General features: G+C 37.8%; 2 protein-coding genes across 7 annotated transcripts in view; one reads left to right on the top strand and one right to left on the bottom strand.

Annotated features, from left to right (window-relative positions):
- LOC123518302 overlaps positions 1–20,956 on the top strand; it is a 134,990-nt gene that overhangs the window by 106,011 nt on the left and 8,023 nt on the right. Inside the window, exons 1-3 of one of the 5 annotated variants that reach the window (XR_006678746.1) lie at positions 11,483–11,615; positions 14,544–14,741; positions 19,054–19,127. The gene's annotated coding sequence lies outside the window, so the exon portion shown is untranslated. Of the gene's footprint in view, positions 1–11,482; positions 11,616–11,787; positions 11,875–14,543; positions 14,742–19,053; positions 19,216–20,956 lie in introns of those variants that run through there. The other 4 variants (XR_006678748.1, XR_006678749.1, XR_006678747.1 and 1 more) reach the window with 4 other exon arrangements.
- Positions 1,183–9,155, bottom strand: LOC123518300. 2 transcript variants are annotated; one of them, XM_045279038.1, is made up of 8 exons: positions 8,831–9,155; positions 7,989–8,158; positions 6,145–6,295; positions 5,055–5,302; positions 4,425–4,651; positions 3,692–3,857; positions 2,789–3,028; positions 1,183–1,619 (listed from the first exon to the last, which is right to left on the bottom strand). In XM_045279038.1, exons 2-8 carry the CDS (start codon positions 8,074–8,076, stop codon positions 1,519–1,521), a joined length of 1,221 nt encoding a protein of 406 aa, XP_045134973.1. In that variant the 5' UTR covers positions 8,077–8,158; positions 8,831–9,155; the 3' UTR covers positions 1,183–1,518. The 2 variants fall into 2 exon arrangements, with proteins under 2 accessions (XP_045134973.1, XP_045134972.1); XM_045279037.1 differs by having other exon boundaries at positions 2,789–3,085; positions 8,831–9,152.

Genomic DNA, 20,956 nt, shown 5'->3' on the forward strand with positions numbered 1-20,956 from the left:
CTGGTCTCAGACCTATCCCAAGATCGGAAATAATGAGCTCTGAGCTCGTTCCGTAGGGTAACGTCTGGCTGTCTCGTCAGAGACTGCAGCAGATCAAACAGTGAATTACACACACACACAGGTGATAGTACTAATATTCTTGATTATTGTCTTTGGCATTTTTGATAAGTTTGAGAATCATCATCATTATTATCTTTATCATGTTATTGATTATTTTATCATTATTCTTATCATTATTAGCAATATTATATCATTATCAGTATCGCCTTAATCAACCTTATTTCACAATTATTATAATAATTATTATCATATCTCAATCATGAGTATTTAATCATCATCATCATTATCATCATTATCATTATTGTCATAATTATTATCATTACTTTTATAACAATAATGATAATAATAATAATGGTAATAATAATAATTATTATTATCTTCATTATTATTATTATTATTATTATTATTATTATTATTATTATTATTATTATTATTATCATTATTTTTACTATCATTATTATCATTATAATTTTCATTATCATCACCATCATCATCATCATCATCATCATCATTAACACATTTCTCATTTTAATTTTCTTCTTTTTATTATCGTTATTATTATTATTATTATTATTATTATTATTATTATTATTATTATTATTATTATTATTATTATTACCACCACCACCATCATAATCGTTGTCATCGTCATTATCGACTCATCACTGTGATGCCGTTCACTAATTCATTATCATCATAAGATCAAGAATCATAATCATAATAATCCTCGCAGTTATTATAGTCATCGTCATCATCTCTATCATAACTTCACTATTACACCAGAAATCATCGTAAGATTCCCTTTGCTGTTCACTGTATTCTCACACCGCTGCCACAGCATTCATTACTCACTGCATTGCACCTAAATAGTTTCACCATGAGTACAATCCACACAATGATGATCATACACGATAATCACTGTCTTCACCAGTATCATCACCATCATTGTCACCCTGAACATCTTTTCTCGCATCAATATTTTTACGAAGACTATCTAATTCAGTTTCTCTCTGTTATTATGAATACTTTTTGTTTGCTTGGACAGAGAATAGATATGCACGATGTTGTATCTATCCCTTTCTTGTTATGTGTTCTGTTATGCATGACGTATTATCTGATTTGTATTCTGTAGTATTACTTTGCATTATTTTACCTATTATGGTGATAAATCACTTAGATACTCATTTATCAATGAACTATGTGTGTGTGTGTGTGTGTGTGTGTGTGTGTGTGTGTGTGTGTGTGTGTGTGTGTGTGTAAATGACTGGAACTTCCTGCCTGCTTCTATATTTCGTCCTCCTTGTCACTTCAACTCTTTCCGATTTTGAATGGTATTTTTTTTCCTTTCTTTTGGGACTGACATTTTCAGTGGTCATTATTTTTCGCTTGTTGTTGTTGTTGTTGTTGTTGTTGTTGTTGTTGTTGTTTTTGTTGCCTTGGTCAGTGTCACAGTGTGTCTCAGTCCTCCACTTCCTTGAAAGTCTTGTCAAACTGTTTGTGGGAGTTACGGTAGGAAGGAACCTTAAGCTCATTGGGAGACTCCGGCTCGCTGTCCTCTTCTGTGTGGAGAAGAGAAAAACAAGAGAAGGATGAAGAGAAAGGAGCTATAAAATCATTCATGATTTTATGATAATAATGATGGTGATACTTGTAATAGTTGTTGTGATAGTAAGGTTGATGGTGATGATAAAGAGAAGAGAGGAGAGCTGTAATATTATTTATTCAATGATGATAGTGGTTGGTTTGTCGTGGTAGATGGTTGTGACAGTAGCGCCGGTGCTGATGAATACAACATAATACAAAGGAAGTTCAAACAACAACAGACTCTGAGATCCTACTAGGTTGTTGGCTATTATACTCTAAACTATTCGTAGGAGAGGCAGGATAGTACAGATATTGAGATAGTGAAGAGGAGGAGGGGAGCCATTGAAGTGTTAATAAGAAATAAACAAATGGACTGAAGGATGAGGAGAGTTCTTTCGCCTTGAAATAATGAAGAAATAACGCTGTTACCCCAAAACCATGGTGTTTGTACTATATCAAAGAAAAACTGTATTTTAAGGGTAAGCTATTCTGTCTTCTTCCAGACGCGTAAAAGCCAGTATCACTTTCCCAGTTGAATATTTTGGAAACAAACAAGCACACACACACACACACACACACACACACACACACACACACACACACACACACACACACACACACACACACACACACACACACACACACAGGCCTATCCGAAGATCGGAAATAATGAGCTCTGAGCTCGTTCCGTAGGGTAACGTCTGGCTGTTTCGTCAGAGACTGCAGCAGATCAAACAGTGAAACACACACACACACACACACACACACACACACACACACACACACACACACACACACACACACACACACACACACACACACACACACACACACATTTCTCTCTCTCTCTCTCTCTCTCTCTCTCTCTCTCTCTCTCTCTCTCTCAAGAACTCGCAACTGCAACCATGTTTTCTCGTAATCTTGCCCACTAAGCTCTGACAACGCCACGTCCCAGTAGACTTGAAATATTTCCCGGACATACTTCTGCTACGTCACTTTCTTTTGACTCACGGTGACACTTAACTAATCCACACCAACAATGACTAACTCCTGCTGCTCGTCCCATACTGACTCACCTTCCTACCTTTATCAACACGCCCACGCCTTCATTGACACATGCATTCTTACAAGTAAAGTGACTCACCCGGCTCCCTGTTTGCGCCCTTGCAGTAGACAATACCCACAGAAGGCTGGGAGTCATGGAACTGGTTAGGGTTCGAGGATTGGGTCGTCTTGGTGCAGAGGGCGAGGGTAAGAACCATTACCAAGAAGAGCGCCAGGCCCGCCATCACCCAAGCCGTTACCATCCCAGCTCCTGCTCCGCCCTTCCGTCTTGATTTGTCACCCTCTTTTCCTTCTGATGGTCCTGCTCCGTCTCCGCTTTCTGATGGGGATGTTGATGATATATCTCCGTCCGTGTTGGTTCCTGGATCTGGGATGTCTGTTTGTGAAGAGTATGTGACTTTATGGCTGGCTTGTGACAAATGGGATTGCAGATTTCGAAATGAACAATACGTGCGATGTGATTTTGATGATGATTTGGGTTATAAAGTAGCATGTCATCCTGCCTTTCCTCCTCCTCTTACACCTCATCCTTCTGCTCATTATCATCATCGTTATCGACATCTATAATTCCATTACAGCTTGAAAGTCTTCCATATATTTCTCCAGTCATATTCTCTCTCTCTCTCTCTCTCTCTCTCTCTCTCTCTCTCTCTCTCTCTCTCTCTCTCTCTCTCTCTCTGAGTGATTGCAGTCGTTACGTGAAACATTTTTCGTTTTATTTCGTCATTTATACTTTTCTGTTTGCAATCATCTAGTTAACTTTCTACTCTTCGTTATTTCCTTACCATTTCTTTATAAGTGCGCCCATTATCTGTTTTTTTCATCCATGCATTACGTATTAATACAATCATTACTATTACGTATACGTTCACCTGAATATTTAAAAAGAAAAGGTGTGCATTGAAATGAGTCTAGTGAGTGAGAAAGACGAGCTAAGCCTGTACTCGTAATGGCTTGAGAGTAAGAACTTGTCATGACTCACCTGTAGACGGGAAGTTGTCGATGAGTCCTTCAGGAGCGCAGTGGAGGGTCCATCTGAATCCTCTGAGTCGGCTGATTCTGTAGTTTGCTTTGTGTACCCAGATCTGCACTTCCTTCACGTTGTCCGTTCCATTCCGGGGCTGCTCTATTTTCTCTTCCTGGTGGTTCTGTGCGATAAGGGTCAGATATTGTCACAGTATAAATAATAGCTGTAGCGTCTTGTTGTGGTGGTGGTGGTGGTGATAATGGTGGTGGTGCGGGTGGTGGTAATCATAGTTTGTAGACTATGGATTCCAAACTGCTCCGATTCCGTTAATTCTAATCGTTATTTACAATATGAAATACAAAATATGATAGGTAAAAGACTGATAATTGAACAAAAAGCTAATATACCAGGGATGAGATTTCCTTAATTAGAGGAAAGTAATCCAGTCAAGACTCGTTTCGGTGTGTGTGTTGGGGGGGGAGAGGCAAAAATACAAAGGATCGAGTTCCCATTTACCCCGCCCAATCCCTTTTAGTCATCTTTTACGATGGGTGGAGAATACAGTGAGAAAATTCTTATTACCCGGTTATAACGACAACAATAACAAAAACATTTTTCTTCCACCACCACTATCATATGATATGGTCTTCCTCAACCTCTTACATACGTTAAATCAATAAATGGATAAATGAATAAAGAGATGAAAATAATAACACTAGTGAAACAAAAATCGACAGTCATCACCCACCTCGGCTTTCAGGATCTTAACTCTGTGCCACTTGCCCGCCGTCCACTCGCTGGCGTTCACTGTCACATTCAAACCTTTGTCGGGGGTGAGTGTAAGCATTGGGGTGATAGACAATTTAAGTGGGGCAGGAGGTGGGCGAGGGATTGGGTTAACATACATTGTGAAGGGTGTCTGCAGTTTCACCTTTCCTCGAATCAGAGCCGATAAATTATCGCGGATAAGACAGCCTGTGGAGTGGAGAATGAGATGAATGACTAAGACAAATAAACGCTAAATAGAAAAGAAGAATAACAGCAGAAAGATAGAATATCATTATCTTAGACAGAGTTAAGCAGTAAAATCGACAACTTTTTTACTACGAGTTCCATGCTAAGTTACTAACACTATTGTATCAAGCAGAAGCGAAATACACTTGTATGCATTCATAGATCAAGCAGCATATAAAGCATGACAAACTATTAGTTACTGGTAAAGGTTTACTTTTTTCTTTCTTTATTTTCAAATTATAGATTTATCCCATGGAATACGTTGATATACTATAGTTACTGATACATAATTTAATGTTCTCCCGAAGCCACCCTTCCATGGAATTCCAGGCATAATAGTGATACTGGTGAATAAAACACTCACCAGATAAACAATTGAATGTCACGTGAGTTTCTTTATTGGAGGACACATAGACAGAAAAACCGACATTGACATTAGCGGTGATGGCATTCAGTCTGTCAGCAGGTGTGTAAACAAGCAGGGTGTCCACGCCAATAGGGTCCAGCACAAGATGAATCCAGGAGAAGGAAGATCGGTCACTGGCCAGAGTGAGGTGTTTGTGTTCATTGCCATAATTCAGCGTCGCTTTTTCTTGATTGACTGCTATGTAGCTTTGGTAAGGAGACATACGATTGCGTTATGTGATGTTATAGAACAATAGTAATGAAGATGATGACGACACACACACACACACACACACACACACACACACACACACACACACACACACACACACACACACACACACACACACACACATATATATATATATATATATATATATATATATATATATATATATATATATATATATATATATATATATATATATATATATATATATATATATATATATATATATATATATATATATATATATATATATATATATATATATATATATATATATATATATATATATATATATATATATATATATATATATATATATATATATATATATATATATATATATATATATATATATATATATATATATATATATATATATATATATATATATATATATGTGTGTGTGTGTGTGTGTGTGTGTGTGTGTGTCGTCATCATCTTCATTACTATATATACTATATAAGAAGAGTGAGCGGCTGGTAGTTATTTTTGGTGTGGTGCAGATAGATGATACAGTACATAGCTCCCACAACACCCGCTGACTTAGTAGTGATATGGATACTTTATACATTATGTACTACCTGTTAAGCCAACAATCTGATTTACTACAATTAGATAACTCTTGCTTGTCGCTGTTTGTGATCTTTTCATGTATACAGTTCTTATTTTGTTCGAATTGATATAACTCATTTTGAGTTGTTAAGTATCATGCTTATAAGAGAAAGTACAAAATTGATATTTGCAATCTGTTTTGCTTGGTGGACTTGATGCCACTTCAAGGGATGCCAGTGATGTGTACGCCATGCTTCGATGTACTCACGTCTGGGGCTCTGATCCATATAAGATGATTTGTGTGACTGGAAGCTCTTTGCTAACCGATACCTGCAGGGACACCTCCAGGGCATCCCCAAGGGACACACTGGGAGTTCTGTTGCTTGTGTCATTGAAATTAAGGCTGTACTCAAGGCAGTCTGGAAAGGAATATGTGAAACCAGCAAGAGGTGCAAGGGAAAGAACTGACATGTCATAAGACAGGAATGAGTACCCAAATGACTGGTACGCCACTATAGCAACTATAAAACGTGACATTGTCAAAGATTATTTAGGAAAATCTAAGTTTTCAGAATTGACTTTTTTTTTTACTGGATTAGAGAGCAGCGTATAGCTGAAGGAAACAGTGGGCACAGATAAACAGAAATGCCTGAGGTTTTTAGTGGTATTTCTGAGTGGTCTAATTCTTTAGTTCTATTATTTCTTTATAATCGACATTAATGATCTGTATTCTAAGACTAGTAGTGGTATTGGTAAATTTGTGACGATTTTATAAAGTCATGGTAAGACACAAGCGTGTCACGAAGGGACCTGAACAGAATGCAAGTGGAGAGAGAGAGTGAAAAAGAAAAAGAAAATGCAATTCAATGTCACTGTAGTAATCTCCACATAGAAAAACAAGAACAAAATTCAGATAACTATATGCTATAGGCGAGAGATTTAGGTGTGATAGTAAGCCCCAGTCTCCGGCCTATGAAGCAGTGTGGTAGAGAATAGAGCAGGAAATAGCGTTACTACTTCATTGATAGGAATATAAGTCGTAAAACCGCAGATATGACTCAAATGTTAAAGCTTGTTTTACTCAGGCTCATAAAGATTATCCTACACAGTTTTATTTTCCTTATTACAGAATGAACGTCGTTGATAGGATAATGGATGTTCAAAGAAGAATGGCTAAGATGATCCAGGAATAAAAATAAAAAAGTACCTGACCATGATAAGCTAAAACATTACCCTACATTCACTAAAAGACATAGGGTACGTGTTGATGTGATGGAAGTGTTTCATTGGGTTAAAGGACTCAGGTTCTCAACAAAGGAAAAATAAATCATGTTCTCTTATTCAGGGAACAAGTTAGAACTTGTTGAATTGTTGTAAACTACACCAAGTCAAGGCAAAGACTAGATTGGAAATAATAGCGTAGATGAATAAAACAAACTTGGTAAGAACATATTAGATACACAAGCATAACATTGTTTCAAGAGGTTAGATAAATCTTTGAATGAAGTCTTGTGTAGGACAACTAGTCTTGCAATACCCGTATTTTCTCATGTTCATAAGTCCTTAGATTATATATTTTACTCTCACCTACAAGTTTTATTCAGTAAGACTGGTCCTTCAGTCGAAACCTATAAAACATACCAGTGTGGCCTTCCGTTGATATCTGAAGAAGACCTTCATAGTGACAATGATGCAATAACTCCCCACTAGGTGGAGTCGCAACTAACAGTGGCAGGACAGACACAGGTGAGTGGAACTCTTCTAGTGGTTCATGACTATAATCCATATAGTGTACGGAATGGGAAGAGAGGATGGAAGAGAAATACAGGCGTGTGCACAACCTTCTATCATAAATCTTCGACTATTGAAGCTTCAGTGCATAGTAGTTCCCCTTATATTGCAGACTGCTAAAACTTGGTTAAATTAAAGTATATGACAGGTTTGGAAAAGTGATAATCCTACTACTACTACTACGAATACTACCATCACCACTACTATTACAACTACAGTACTATCATCACCACCACCACCATTACTACAACTACTACTACAACTACTACTACCCCATTAGAAAGAACTACGCAGTTGATAAGAAAAACCAATCAAGCCTACCCTTTGCCATACGCTCGTCGCCTTGTATCCTTTGCAGCAGAACGAGGAGAACCAGGAACCAGGTGGTCAGGCAGTGGAAGAGATGCATGGTCGTGACAGCAGCGGCGGTGGTCCCCACTGGATACCTGGCATTTATTTTGTGCGTTGTTTATTTTGTGTCGTCAGCGTAACTGTAATGGAATAAGGTTGTTGAGAGGCACCACGCCAAGGCTGTGTATAATTTGTCATCTCGGGAGATGGTGATGTCATGGCAGTTGATTATGTACAGGGACACCCATTAGCGGAGGATACGGCCCCGTTTGTGTGGCCTCCACTTCCAGTTGGTCTCTCTCTCTCTCTCTCTCTCTCTCTCTCTCTCTCTCTCTCTCTCTCTCTCTCTCTCTCTCTCTCTCTCTCTCTCTCTCACACACACACACACACACACACACACACACACACACACACACACACACACACGTACGCACATTTTACCGTGACTCAGATCAAAAGAAAATAAGTGATTCATCGTCACTCACTGCTGACTCACAAGAAGAACAATCTAAATAGATAGCGAAGTAAACAGAGGGTGTGTGTGTGTGTGTGTGTGTGTGTGTGTGTGTGTGTTACACTCCCCGTATTACCTAATCTACACTATTATTAGCTTCCTCTCTCTCTCTCTCTCTCTCTCTCTCTCTCTCTCTCTCTCTCTCTCTCTCTCTCTCTCTCTCAGACATTTCATTATCCAACCCTATATTATAGAATCATTTAATAGATGTAATACAATACATCTATCAGTCTTTGTCCTCCAGGGAGTAGGCGTGCCTCCACTATTTGGTTTCCCAAACTTATAAACAACACTGTACCTTCACTTTGCTGTGGAGGTGGAGTTTCTCTTCCCGTCATTCCACCACTGTTTATAGCTCTTTTTCTCAGGTCACACAATTTTTCGTTCACTGATTAGTAGGTTGGCGTCCATCACCACCATATCCTTTCTTTCTTAGGTATGATGGCACAGATTATGGTGTTTTTGTTATAACGGTACTGCAGTAGTTACTGATATTTTCTAACATCACTGGTGGTTGTATGATTTTACATTAGCAGTCTCTCTCTCTCTCTCTCTCTCTCTCTCTCTCTCTCTCTCTCTCTGTGACACCCGAACGCGTCGTCCTGTTGGCACTAAGGCGAGGGAGCCACTGAGTGCTAGGCTTGGTTGTCTTGCAGGGAATACCATGAAGCGTTGCCCAATCCTCCCCTGCCCCCCACTACAGGAAGCATCAAGCACCGAATCATCAACATTTGTCTTGCTCCTCTCCCCATACCACCCGCCTCACACCACACGCCCTCAGCAGCGACCCACTTAAGTAGGCAGTCACTCGTCGCCACTGTTTATTGTTTCTTCTTGCTAGTCTTTACGCCACGTATCTGTTGTCCTCATGACGTCATCAATGATTTGGTAGACATACTATGGACTGGAATTTGTCTTCTATGTATAGTATATTAAACACACACACACACACACACACACACACACACACTGCCATTCGAAGAGAGAGAGAGAGAGAGAGAGAGAGAGAGAGAGAGAGAGTAAGTATATCCTGTGATAAACTGGTAAACGTATGTACTATCGGCGGATGGTAGAGTGACCTTGCTATGGTTGTAATAGCAGTAGTAGTAGTAGTAGCAGCAGAAGTAGTAGTAGTAGTAGTAGTAGTAGTAGTAGTAGTAGTAGTAGTAGTAGTAGTATAGTAGAAGTAGTAGTAGTAGCAGTAGCGGCAAAAATATCGTAATGATTTTTAAGAGAAATAATGGTGGTGGTGCTGTGGTGCTGGTGGGGGTAAAGGAGGGATGAGAGATTCTTAAATTATCTGTACAGGATGACCCAGGGTTGGTGCGTCCGCCGCCTCCAACATTACTGACGCTTCGTATTGTACTTTACACCGCGTCAAACTCCTGTTGTTGTTGTTATAACGATATTCAACACAACGCTGTTGTTGTTGTTGCTGATGTTGTGATTGTTGTTGTAATTGTTGTTGTTATTGTTGTGGTGGTGATAGTAATGATAGTGGTAGTAGTAGTAGTAGTAGTAGTAGTAGTAGTAATTATAGTAGTAGTAGTAGTAGTAGTAGCAGCAGTAGTATTAATAATAGTAGTAGTAGTAGTAGTAGCAGTAGTAGTAGTAGTAGTGATAATGATGATAATGATGATGATGATGATGATGGTGATGACGACGACGATGATGATGACAACATACCGGCAAGTTCATTCACACATCACGGCAATCATACACATACATACACGCATGGACTGAAGTTATTATTCATAGCTGCTTGAGAATCTACACTTGTGTGTTTTAACTCCACTGCTTCTTCCATGTAAATCCTCAGGAGGCAATTACAGCGGGAACAGTATTATGCTCTTCGTTAGTTACTTAAGTGTCCCTCAATGTGGATGGAGTGTAAACTTTATGAGACCGGAGACGGGAGAGGAAAAAGTTTTAGTTTACGATCTTGTCACAAAAGAACCCTTGAGTCATGGCAGTTGAGCAGTAATCAGTCACTTGGCAGCTACATATGTCTCTAGTTCGCCACCACTTCAAATCCCTTCGACAGTGTGAATCTGCCGCACATGACACCATAGCATCACTTCGCCTATGATGGTCTATCCCTATGTTTTTATTCATTGGCTTGTTAAAATATTTTTATCATTAATATCAGAATTAATTATCATCATTCTTCTTCTTCTTCTTATTATTATTATTATTATTATTATTATTATTATTATTATTATTATTATTATTATTATAATAATAATTATTATCATTATTGTTATTATTATCATTATTGTTATTATTATCATTATTATAGTTACTATTATTGTTATTATTATTATTATTATTTATTATTATTATTATTATTATTATTATTATTATTATTATTATTATTAACAACCACAGCAACAACAACAATATTAATGATAATTGATAAGTTAATAAGGAAACCATAAACAAGGCAACACTTTAGTAATTTATGCTATATGTATGCTTAAGTCGAGTCTTAACTATGAGAACAACTCCAGCGTTATAATAGTTATAATTGTTTGATTAGTTGTTTAATTTTGATATACGGAATGTTAGTTTTTTTTTTTTTTTTTGCCACAACTGCAGATTATAAAAACTTAATATCGAGAGGGAAACCGTAGCAGCTACTTATCAATTATTTGAGAAGGGATTTAGATATTTTGTCATCAGCAATTTTAACTATCAATAGCTCATAAAACATTAGCTCTTGTACATAGACTGTCAAGTGTTAACTGTATATTTGCCTGCTGCTTGTCATTACGAGGGACAACACCAAGGATAAATTATAACACCGTCAATACTTTAATCATACAAATGTATTAATGCTGACAAAAGTTGATAATCACTAGCGATTTTATGATAAGCTATTAGATCTATAACTGATGGAAGCACAGCGCATGCGTGGCCCAATCCCTGAGACGTCGCTCAGTTCATTTGGCTCAGTTGGTTGTTGGGGGTGAATTGCAACCAGACGGTGAGGTTAGTGACTCGGGATGCACCGCACTACCTTTCGGCCCCTTCTTCTGATCGCATTCCGAACCCCGGTTGTGTAAACGTTGTCAACTTGTGTGGTGAGTATTCTCCTTTTTATCAGATAAATCCAAACAGGCTTTAGGATGAAATCTTGTTTGATTTACTGCTATGGCCTTCATCGAAAGAATATTGTTTCGAAGCTTCTCTAGCTTACCGACTCGGCACTTCGTTTCTTCCTGTCAGTTCGTTTTTGTCCCTCTCCCGTTTCCTTTCTTTACGTGCATTATTAGTTGGTGTAGTATTGAGGCTGGTGTCATTACATTGCAGGACTAATTGACTGGCATGGCTTATTTGCTGGTGGGTATTGGTCCAGAGTATTGATGTCCGTACAAAAGGTAACCTCTTCTACAGTAGTAATTGGGTAGAATCTTACAGGTCAGGCCCGCCATCTTTTACTGTAGGTCGAGGTGTTTTCATACGCCAAAAGAAAAAAAAAAAAAAAATCGCTTTCTTGCTTTTTAAATGCCAGTCTGATAATTGTACAAGGTCATGAGTAAGTCTTACCAATTGCAGGAGAGCAAGTGGGGAATTAGGGGTTTGGAGAAAAATGTCCAACATAGTTGTTGCTGCTGACTTAACGATTTCACATGAAGATCAATGAGTTCAGAGTGTGTATGTGTGTGTTTACCTACTTGTAGTAGATGGGTTCGGATTAGGCTCATTTGGCCAGTCTCCATATCCATTTATCAAATTTCTCTTTATAGCGATGTATTCTACTTATAATAGTTATATCCTTCTACTACACCAATATGTATTAACACTTCTCCACCTTTATCTTTATCTCTCCTTCAAATATGTACTGTATTTCTTAATTCTTTTCCTCCTTTAATTTGATCAATATCAAACTACTTTTAGAATATTTCTTAGTTCCAATATACTTGACACAACCCCATATATATTTCTGTACATAGCTTTCAATATACTACTCCCTCTCAATCTTATTTTCTCTCAATTTTTGCCATAGGGAAACTACAAAATTTCGCCCAACCACCATACATGTTATGTCCACAAGATGGTTAAAATTATAATACTCTGTTAGATGTCCTGGAAGTGGCTGTCAAGTCTGCATATCCAACTCTTTACTTTTCTTGATAATTCTCAACTGAGTAAATCAATCCCTTGGTTATAAAAACATTACATGGCTGAGGGTAGATAATTGATGTATGTACGTACATACCTGATAACTGAATAACCACATTAAATTCAATTTTGTGAAATTACTCAATGAGACAACTGCATTGTGTGTGTATGTACACATGAAGAGGAGAGGGAAAAGCATCAGTTAATCCTGTTACTTAAGTAAAATTAGGTAGTAAATGAAGAAATAATCAAGCCAAACTGATGGAAGAAAGGCTGAGAATCTTTTGCAGCTAAACAAGTGGTGGTTCTGATATTTTGATTATATTGAATTTATTATTGTGAATATCTATCTACTTTACATTCTAATAAAGAATTTTCATTCTTCCATATCTTGTCCCAAGTTTATTACAAATTTTGTTAATGAATCTCTATCATTCATGTTCTGGTAGACAGAATGAGCTCTTCGTCATACTTTCTTGATGTTTCGTTAACATCTTATGATTCCCTTTTGTTCAATAATTCTTTAGGAAAAATATTTTCTGGCAGGATCTTCTACTGTCATTTGTTCTGCTGTAATATTGGTAATCTAAGGTTTCGTGGTCTGTCTTCATAGCTCAAATTCACCAACATCAAAACCCAGGCCAAAGGGACCAAAGGGAAATATAATTTTAAATGTCCCCCACCTCTCTCCATCCAAAATATATCATGAATTCAAAATAACTGTATAACAACATGCCATTAAACTTGATAATCTTTATTGGTAGTAAGAAATGTATTGTAGTTTGGTTTTATTAGTCAAATTAAATAAAAAATTCAATCAAAAACATTTTTTTCAATTACAGTACTATTAATCAAAAGAAAGGAATTTTCATCTCAGTCCAAGCAAGTATAGTAAGTCTAAAAGCAGAACTGAACATGCATGTGTGCTTTTTATATATCCACATGTCTGCATTTTCTGGATGCAAAGTCATCAATGAGGTCATCATTTGATATTGCATCGACACATGTACAGTCAGATTATAGGTCTCTCCTATCTCCTTCCTTGAAACCGATTTGGTGCCTTATGCATGGTTCACCATAATGAATTTACATACCTGCACGATGTATGTGCATATGCACAAATGCATTCCTTTAAGCAAAATGTGGTCCCCATTGATGATGAGGCCCTATGCTCTGCACATGTTTTGCCTTTAGGAGAGAGCTTATTATCTATTACCACCTTCATGACCTCTTCAAAAATCATCTGGCTCTTCTGAGGCTACATATATAGCTTTATTTTTTCATATTTCTAACATCTTCCAGTAGTATGTTACTTGGTGCCAGTAGTATGTCACTTGGTGGTTATTTGTGTGTACATCTTACACTAAGTACACATCACTCTACTTTTTTAATATTAACAAAAGTTGATACATTAAAAAAAAAAATCCCAACACCCTTCATGAATCATGGTTTGGGTTTATTTATCATTCATCCTCTATGTTGAAAAACTGCCTACAATCTTGGCAAAAATATAAATTTTATATTTTTGAGGAGTATTTTTTAAAATAGTTTCACTAATTACCTACTCCATTATATTACATAAGAGAAAGTACAATTTATATTTTTTGGAAGGACTACTTGTTATTTTACATGTAACACAACATACCAGTCTATAAATTTCCAGGTTCATACATATTATCTTGCTTCTAAGTTGGTTATATTTGCTGTTTTCAGCATTAAAAGAATATTCAAATAAAATCTTGTGAAAATATTGTTTTGTATACAGGAACATGAATTAAAAAAGAATATTAGTAAGAAGTTAACATGAGTTTTAAACTAACTCAACACATCTATTCTTTAATATTTTCTTTTAAGTTCTATATTAAATCATGCCTTTTTGTCCTCAGCCATGTGGATGGTGAGAAGCAGCCCTTGAAGACAATGAAATGTGAGGGATTCAGCTTCATGCTGGCCAAGAGCAATGGATGTGCATTCATTGACAACTGGGACCTCTTCTATGGTGGCAAGAGCACCTTGTATGCCAGGGATGGAGTGCGTTTATCATGCCAGGGTGTTTGAATTTGGCTGGAACACTTGAGTGGGAGGTAAATACGCTCCAGCACTTTTTTTGCTATTCAGGAGAGAGAAAGGGCTTGTAAGAACCATAGGAAATATAGAATAGTTAGATCTAAAAAAGTAACCAGCTTAGTGTAGGCATGGAATAACTCCAGTATCTGTTACACATACTGAAGAAATATTTTGAATAAGATAAATTTGCTTAGAGGAAAAGCATGTTTTAAATTTTGGTATCATATCATTGTTAACAAAAACTTGCTTAGACATGTCAGGTTAACTATTTCATCTGGAGGTTAAAACTGATGGTTGTACTGTACAGTATTAATTTCATATGGATAGGTAAAACAGGACAGGCGAAAGTGTAGTGCTGTATGTTAAGAATGCAATGCAATTGTTGCATTAACAATAGAATAAACACACAGATAGCAAAACAGTCTTTATGGGTGGGTATAAAGTAAGAATCACAATCAGTAGTAATGGATTTAATGTACTGGACATGGAATGCTACAAATGATATAAACTCCTCATTATGGGAGGAAATTAATAGAGGAGCAAGATGCAATCAGATATGTATGGTGGGTGATTTCAGTTATAGGAATATTAATTGGAGCTTGATGTGGGCATCAGTGAAGCAGAGGAATCCCTTAAGGTAGTGGTTCCCAAACTTTTTCAGCTTGTTATTCAATTTAAGATGCCACATTTAAACATATAATCCCTTCCACAAAATGTTGTCAACATTGATATATATGGTTAAATTAAAACACTAGATTCCCAGTCTCCATTACCCCTGAAAAATTTATTATAAATTATGCCCAGGGGGTAATTTACCCCCAGTTTGGGAACCACTACCTTAAGGTCATTCAGGACATAACAGGCAATTTTAGAACCCACATGGGGAATAATATTTTAGATTTGATTCTGACAAATAGGAAGTAAGAAGTTGCACAGGTAGATGTTGGTGGCCAGTTAGGTCACAGTGACCACAATAAAATCAGGTATAAAATGAAATGGCATGAAACATTTATACACAAAAACACTGGAAAAATACCTGACCTTAGGAGGGTGGATTTTGAGGGATTCAGCAGGCATCTATAGGGAGGCAAATAGACATTTCTGGGAGGAAGTGGGTTGTGTAGATGAGGTGTTTAGTGTGTGAGAGGGATGTGTGACACTGGAGAGGAAGAATGCAGATGAACTGAATGAGAGAATCGGGAAAAATGTGTGAAAATGGAAAACAATGGGAAGGCAGCAGGGCCAGACCCAGACAGGATACCATATGAGATGTAAAAAAAAAAAAAAAAAAATGGTGGGAAGGTTGTGATTGGCAGAATGATTTGAGGTATTTAACTTGGTTTTAGGAGGAGGAGAGAGTGCCATGAATATGTTGAACTATAGACTAATTTCATCAGTAAATGCAGTAGGTACAGTTTTCCGTGCAGTGTTCAATGAGAGATTATGTAAATGGATTGAGTGAGATGCTCTGTTAGGTGAAGAACAGTAGTTTTTGTGTGGACAGGAGAGCTGAGGATAATATATTTGTGATGAATGAGCAGATTCAGAATAAAAAAAGGAAGGTAAACTATACTTGGGTTTTCTGGATACAGAGAAAGCATATGACAGGGTAGACAGAGGAATGTCTTAGGAAGGATTGGGTTGAGTGAAAAGAGAATCAACATAGTGCATAGCATGTATGTTGACACAAGAGCTTAATACAGACTAGGAAATATAGAAACAGACTTAGTGAAAAGTGAGAGAGGAATTAGGCAAGGATGTATATTGTCACCAATCCATTTTAGATTTATACAGAGGAGTTAGCAGCCAGATTGAGAAGAAGGAAAGCAGGAGTAAGTGTGGAGAATGATAAGATGTGTGCTTCTTTATGCAGATGATGTAGTGATCATGAGTCATCAGATGAGTTGCAAAGTTTGCTGGATGTTGTAGATGGATGTGGAAGAGACTGGAGTTAGGTTTAGTAGTGAGAAAACTAATGTTATGATAGTGAATAGGTCAGAGAATGAAAGTAATGCAATATGGAGAATTGGATAGAATGAACTGAAACAGGCATGAGAAGAGAACAACTTGGGGATGTGGGGTGAGTCTAAACGGGCATGAAAAGGCAATGGATGAACTAGTGGGTAGGGCAACTGGGGAGTGCAGCTGGGATAAGAGCAAGTAAATGTGATGTGCTGAGAAATATGGAAGAGTGTGAGCTTGCCCTGGATAATGTATGGTATGGCTGTGATTGCATGAAATGAAAGTAAAATTCTTTTTTTTTTCTTTTTATACCATGTTGGCTTTTCACGGGAATTTCTGGGCTAAAGGGGATACTTTTTAAGGTACCTCCTATCTCAAAGCCCACCCGCTAGGAAACCGTTGCCCCGAGTGAGGAAGCCCAACCTACACTCAGACCGTGGACAGGAATCGAACCCGTGCGTTTGGAGACCCCTCGGACCCCAAAGCACCCATGGTTCCACTGTACCACGGCGGCCCCCCATATGTTGGAAATAGGGGAGAATAGAGCAGCTAGAATGGCACTGAATGCACTGAGGTACATAGCAGTAGAAGCTTTGAGAGGTGATAATGGGTGGAGCACTTTCAGGAAAACACTAATAATGGATGATGAGGAATAGCAAGAAAGCTGTATCTGGAATGAACATGGAAGTGAATGAAGGAAGAGGTCCATGAGAATGACAGAGAGGAGTGGATTACAAGTTGCATAAGAAATGAGAATGGCTGGGAGGAATCAAGGTGTAAATGGATCGTGACTAAAGGAGGCAGAGTAGGAACTGAATGGGATGTGAGGAATTGGAAGAGTGAGATGATAGAAAGGTTAAGTAGGTAGGACTGAATATATGCAAAAAGGGTACATTGGAATGGTAAAAGGAAAAGGAGGCCTCGATGTAAGAGAGTTGGTAAGATGGCAGCCTGAGGTGATCTTCTCTTTTGAGCTGGAGCAAAGCGTATGGATGTGAATGCAAGGAAATACAGGTGGTCCGAGTCCTACAACAAAGTGTACCAGATTTGTGATATGGAAGAGGATGCAAGTTTTGATGCCATTTCCTTTTGCAGTAAATGAAGGAGGCTCACAATTATCTTCCAGGAATGCAAGATGTTCTGATGCTTTTGGAACACTAACTGATGATCATCTATGCTCTGTGGGGGTCAGGCAACAGTGTGCGTCATCTCAGGTAGCTGTTCAGCTGAAAGTGTGTGTGGTCTGTCTGTCTGGTGTGTCAGACAAAGGCTAACTGCGCTATTATTTTGCTTCCTACAACTGTCTCAGCGTGCTTGAAATAGCTACAGGCAAGGCAAAGTCTTTACAATATACAAGGCTAACCATGATCTTCCATTTATTTTCTTTCAAAAAGGAATTAGGCCTGAGGACAACACAGGTTAGTGCAATGTATCAATAATGTGGGTAAGGCTACTGCACTCACCCCCAAGTTTGTCAGCCTTAGTTCCATAGCAACCTATCCCTAGATAAGTAAATGGGTATTCAGACTGGTCTTACAAGGCCTTCCCGACTTAAAAGTCGGGCAAATACAGCTTGTTGAAATGTTGTACCAACCACTCACTATCATCCTCAGCCTAACTCCTTTTTGAGTGAAAATAAGAGGCCAACTCTTTGTATGATAACTTCTTACATTTCTCCCTGCTTGTAGTCATTGTCATGTTGAGAAAATGGAAGGAAGCAAAATAACAGTGCAGACAAACACAGACTCTCTATATCATCTAAACAGCTAACTGAGGTGACACACACTGCTGCCTAATCCTTACAGAGCATAGAAGGTTACCACTTAAGTGTTTCAAAAGCATCAGAACATCTTGCCTTCGTGGAAGACAGGCTACTGACACATTATCTTTATTTGTACTCATTTACACTGACTCACCCTGTACCCAAGGCTCATTTATACAGGATGCAATTATATACATATTAAGTTGTTAGTCAGTTGAAGTTAGACCTAGGTTACTCTTCCCATTAAATTAAATCCTATTGAACCTTAAAATCGCTATTCGACAAATTTGATCTAGTTTTCAGGAACGTAACCCAATCGTAAAATGAGACAGATCTGCACAATACAGGTATTGGGAATTGTGTTGGAAATATAAATAGACCATTGAAGAAAGTAATTTTAAATGAATGTTTTGAAAGCAGTTGTGTAGCTTAGCAAAGACATGTCATATACATGGAGACCAGTGATACAAATCATAGCAGGAGACAAAACAAATGGCTGAAGAGAGCAATTACAAAACATAGAATATTCTTTGCAGGGCAAGAAATATAATAATGATTTATACTTGAGGTGGTACAAATATTATATATCATTATTTTTCTTTCAGGGACAAGAATTGGCTGATGGACTATTACCTTCCAAAGAACTGTGGTAGAGACAGACAACAACACAGATGACATGGTATACACTACTACTACTTGGCTATTTTAAAGGACTCGCGGTGTAAGCAGTATGGAGTGACTGCTTCAGTGCATCATTACTAAAGGTGGTAAGTCTAGTAAGACTGAAAAGCTAGACAATGATTACATATAAGTTAGTGGTAATAGTATTATTACTGGTTTCTTAATTGGATTACATAAATGGTAAATAAATGAACTAACTGACAATATCAATTGGCAGCTTAAGGTTACAGAAAATGAGTTTGACTCGCAATCAGCGCCTAGCGACTACAGAAAGCAGTCACAAATCAACGTGTTGGTCTTGCTAGTTGATTTGCGACTTTATTTATGCAGTGACATCACGGAGTAAGTTTTGAAAGTGTGGTTTCTAGAGATAAAAAAGGAGATATTTGAGTTGGTGAGGAAGAACAACACATCTGGGATCCCAGAAGTGCATTATACAGTGAAAAGAGCTTGTGCGAATCGTTGTTTGATGAAATAGCTGCCACTCTACAAGAGCTGTTTCCCTCTATGCAGAGTGGTGTTGGAGGCAAGGATTGAAGACTTGTCAGGATTTAATTTGATCATAATTGTGCATAATCTTTTTAAGACTTAACAATTTACTTATGAGGAATGTAGGTTAATTTAGAGTGGTAGACACTCTTTTCTTTCCTTCTACTTAGCCAGGGATGTATCCTCAGGCATTTTCTTTTCTGTTGACTCTTCTGGCATGCCAAAAGAACAACAACCACAGCTTCAGCATCGTCACTGGAGGATCACATGTTGGCAGGTAGCTATTTGTTTACATTCACTTCTTGCCAAGGCGTCAACTAGTCGATACTTTCCAGGTGCTACGTCTGACACTTTCCGACTTGATGAGTCAAACTATACTTATGTAAAAAAAAGTTGCAAATTGGCATGTGTGAACCTGCCTTAAGGCTGACAGACATGGTGGTGAGTGCAGTAGCCTCACCCACATCAATGAAACATTGCACCAACCTCTATGCTGTTCTCAGGCCTAATTCCTTTTTTTGCAAGAAAATAAATGGAAGATCTTGGTCATATTTGTAAAATAAAAACACTTTGCATTCCTCCTTCCCTGCAGTCATTTCAGGCATCCAAAATAGTAGTCTAGCTAGCTTTTATCGAGCACACCAGATGGACAGACAACAAATCTTATTCGGGTGAACAGTTTACTGAGGTGACATACACTTTTGCCTGATTCCCACAGAGCATACAAGGTCATCAGTTACTGTTCTAAAAGCATCAGAACATCTTACTTTTCTGAATGATATATGTAAACCTCCTCCATTTACTGAAAAAGGAACACGTGCATGAGTAATTCCTATTAATGAGCACGTCCAAGTGATTATGGTAGGTGAAAATAGTTGTGGCAAACAATTGAGATATCACAACCTTGTCTCCCTCATTTTCTGTTTCTGTAACCTTAAGCTACCAATTAATATTGTAAATTAGTTAATATATTTACTGTTTTTGTAATTATATTAAGAAACCAGTAATAATTATATTGCCACTAACTTAAATTAATTTTAGTATCTAGTTTGTCAGACTTACCACCTTCAATAATGATGCACTGAAGCAGTCACTCCATACTGCTTACACTGCTTGTTATTCATGTAATTGAAAGACTAAAATTCTTGACTTGCTGAATCTTTGCATACTGGAACAGAAACCAAGCCTAAATGATGGTGGGTGTCTTAATTACAATTAATCATTAATCCACAGCAGGTGTGTGTGTGGGGGGGGTGTGTGTGTGTGTGTGTAGTGGGGGTGCGGGTGTGTCTCGATCTGAGCCTTGAGAGCTGAACTCGTCAAAATCTGAGTCAGGCT

The sequence above is a fragment of the Portunus trituberculatus genome, chromosome 43 (assembly GCF_017591435.1).
Source record: "Portunus trituberculatus isolate SZX2019 chromosome 43, ASM1759143v1, whole genome shotgun sequence".
Taxonomy (NCBI): domain Eukaryota; kingdom Metazoa; phylum Arthropoda; class Malacostraca; order Decapoda; family Portunidae; genus Portunus; species Portunus trituberculatus.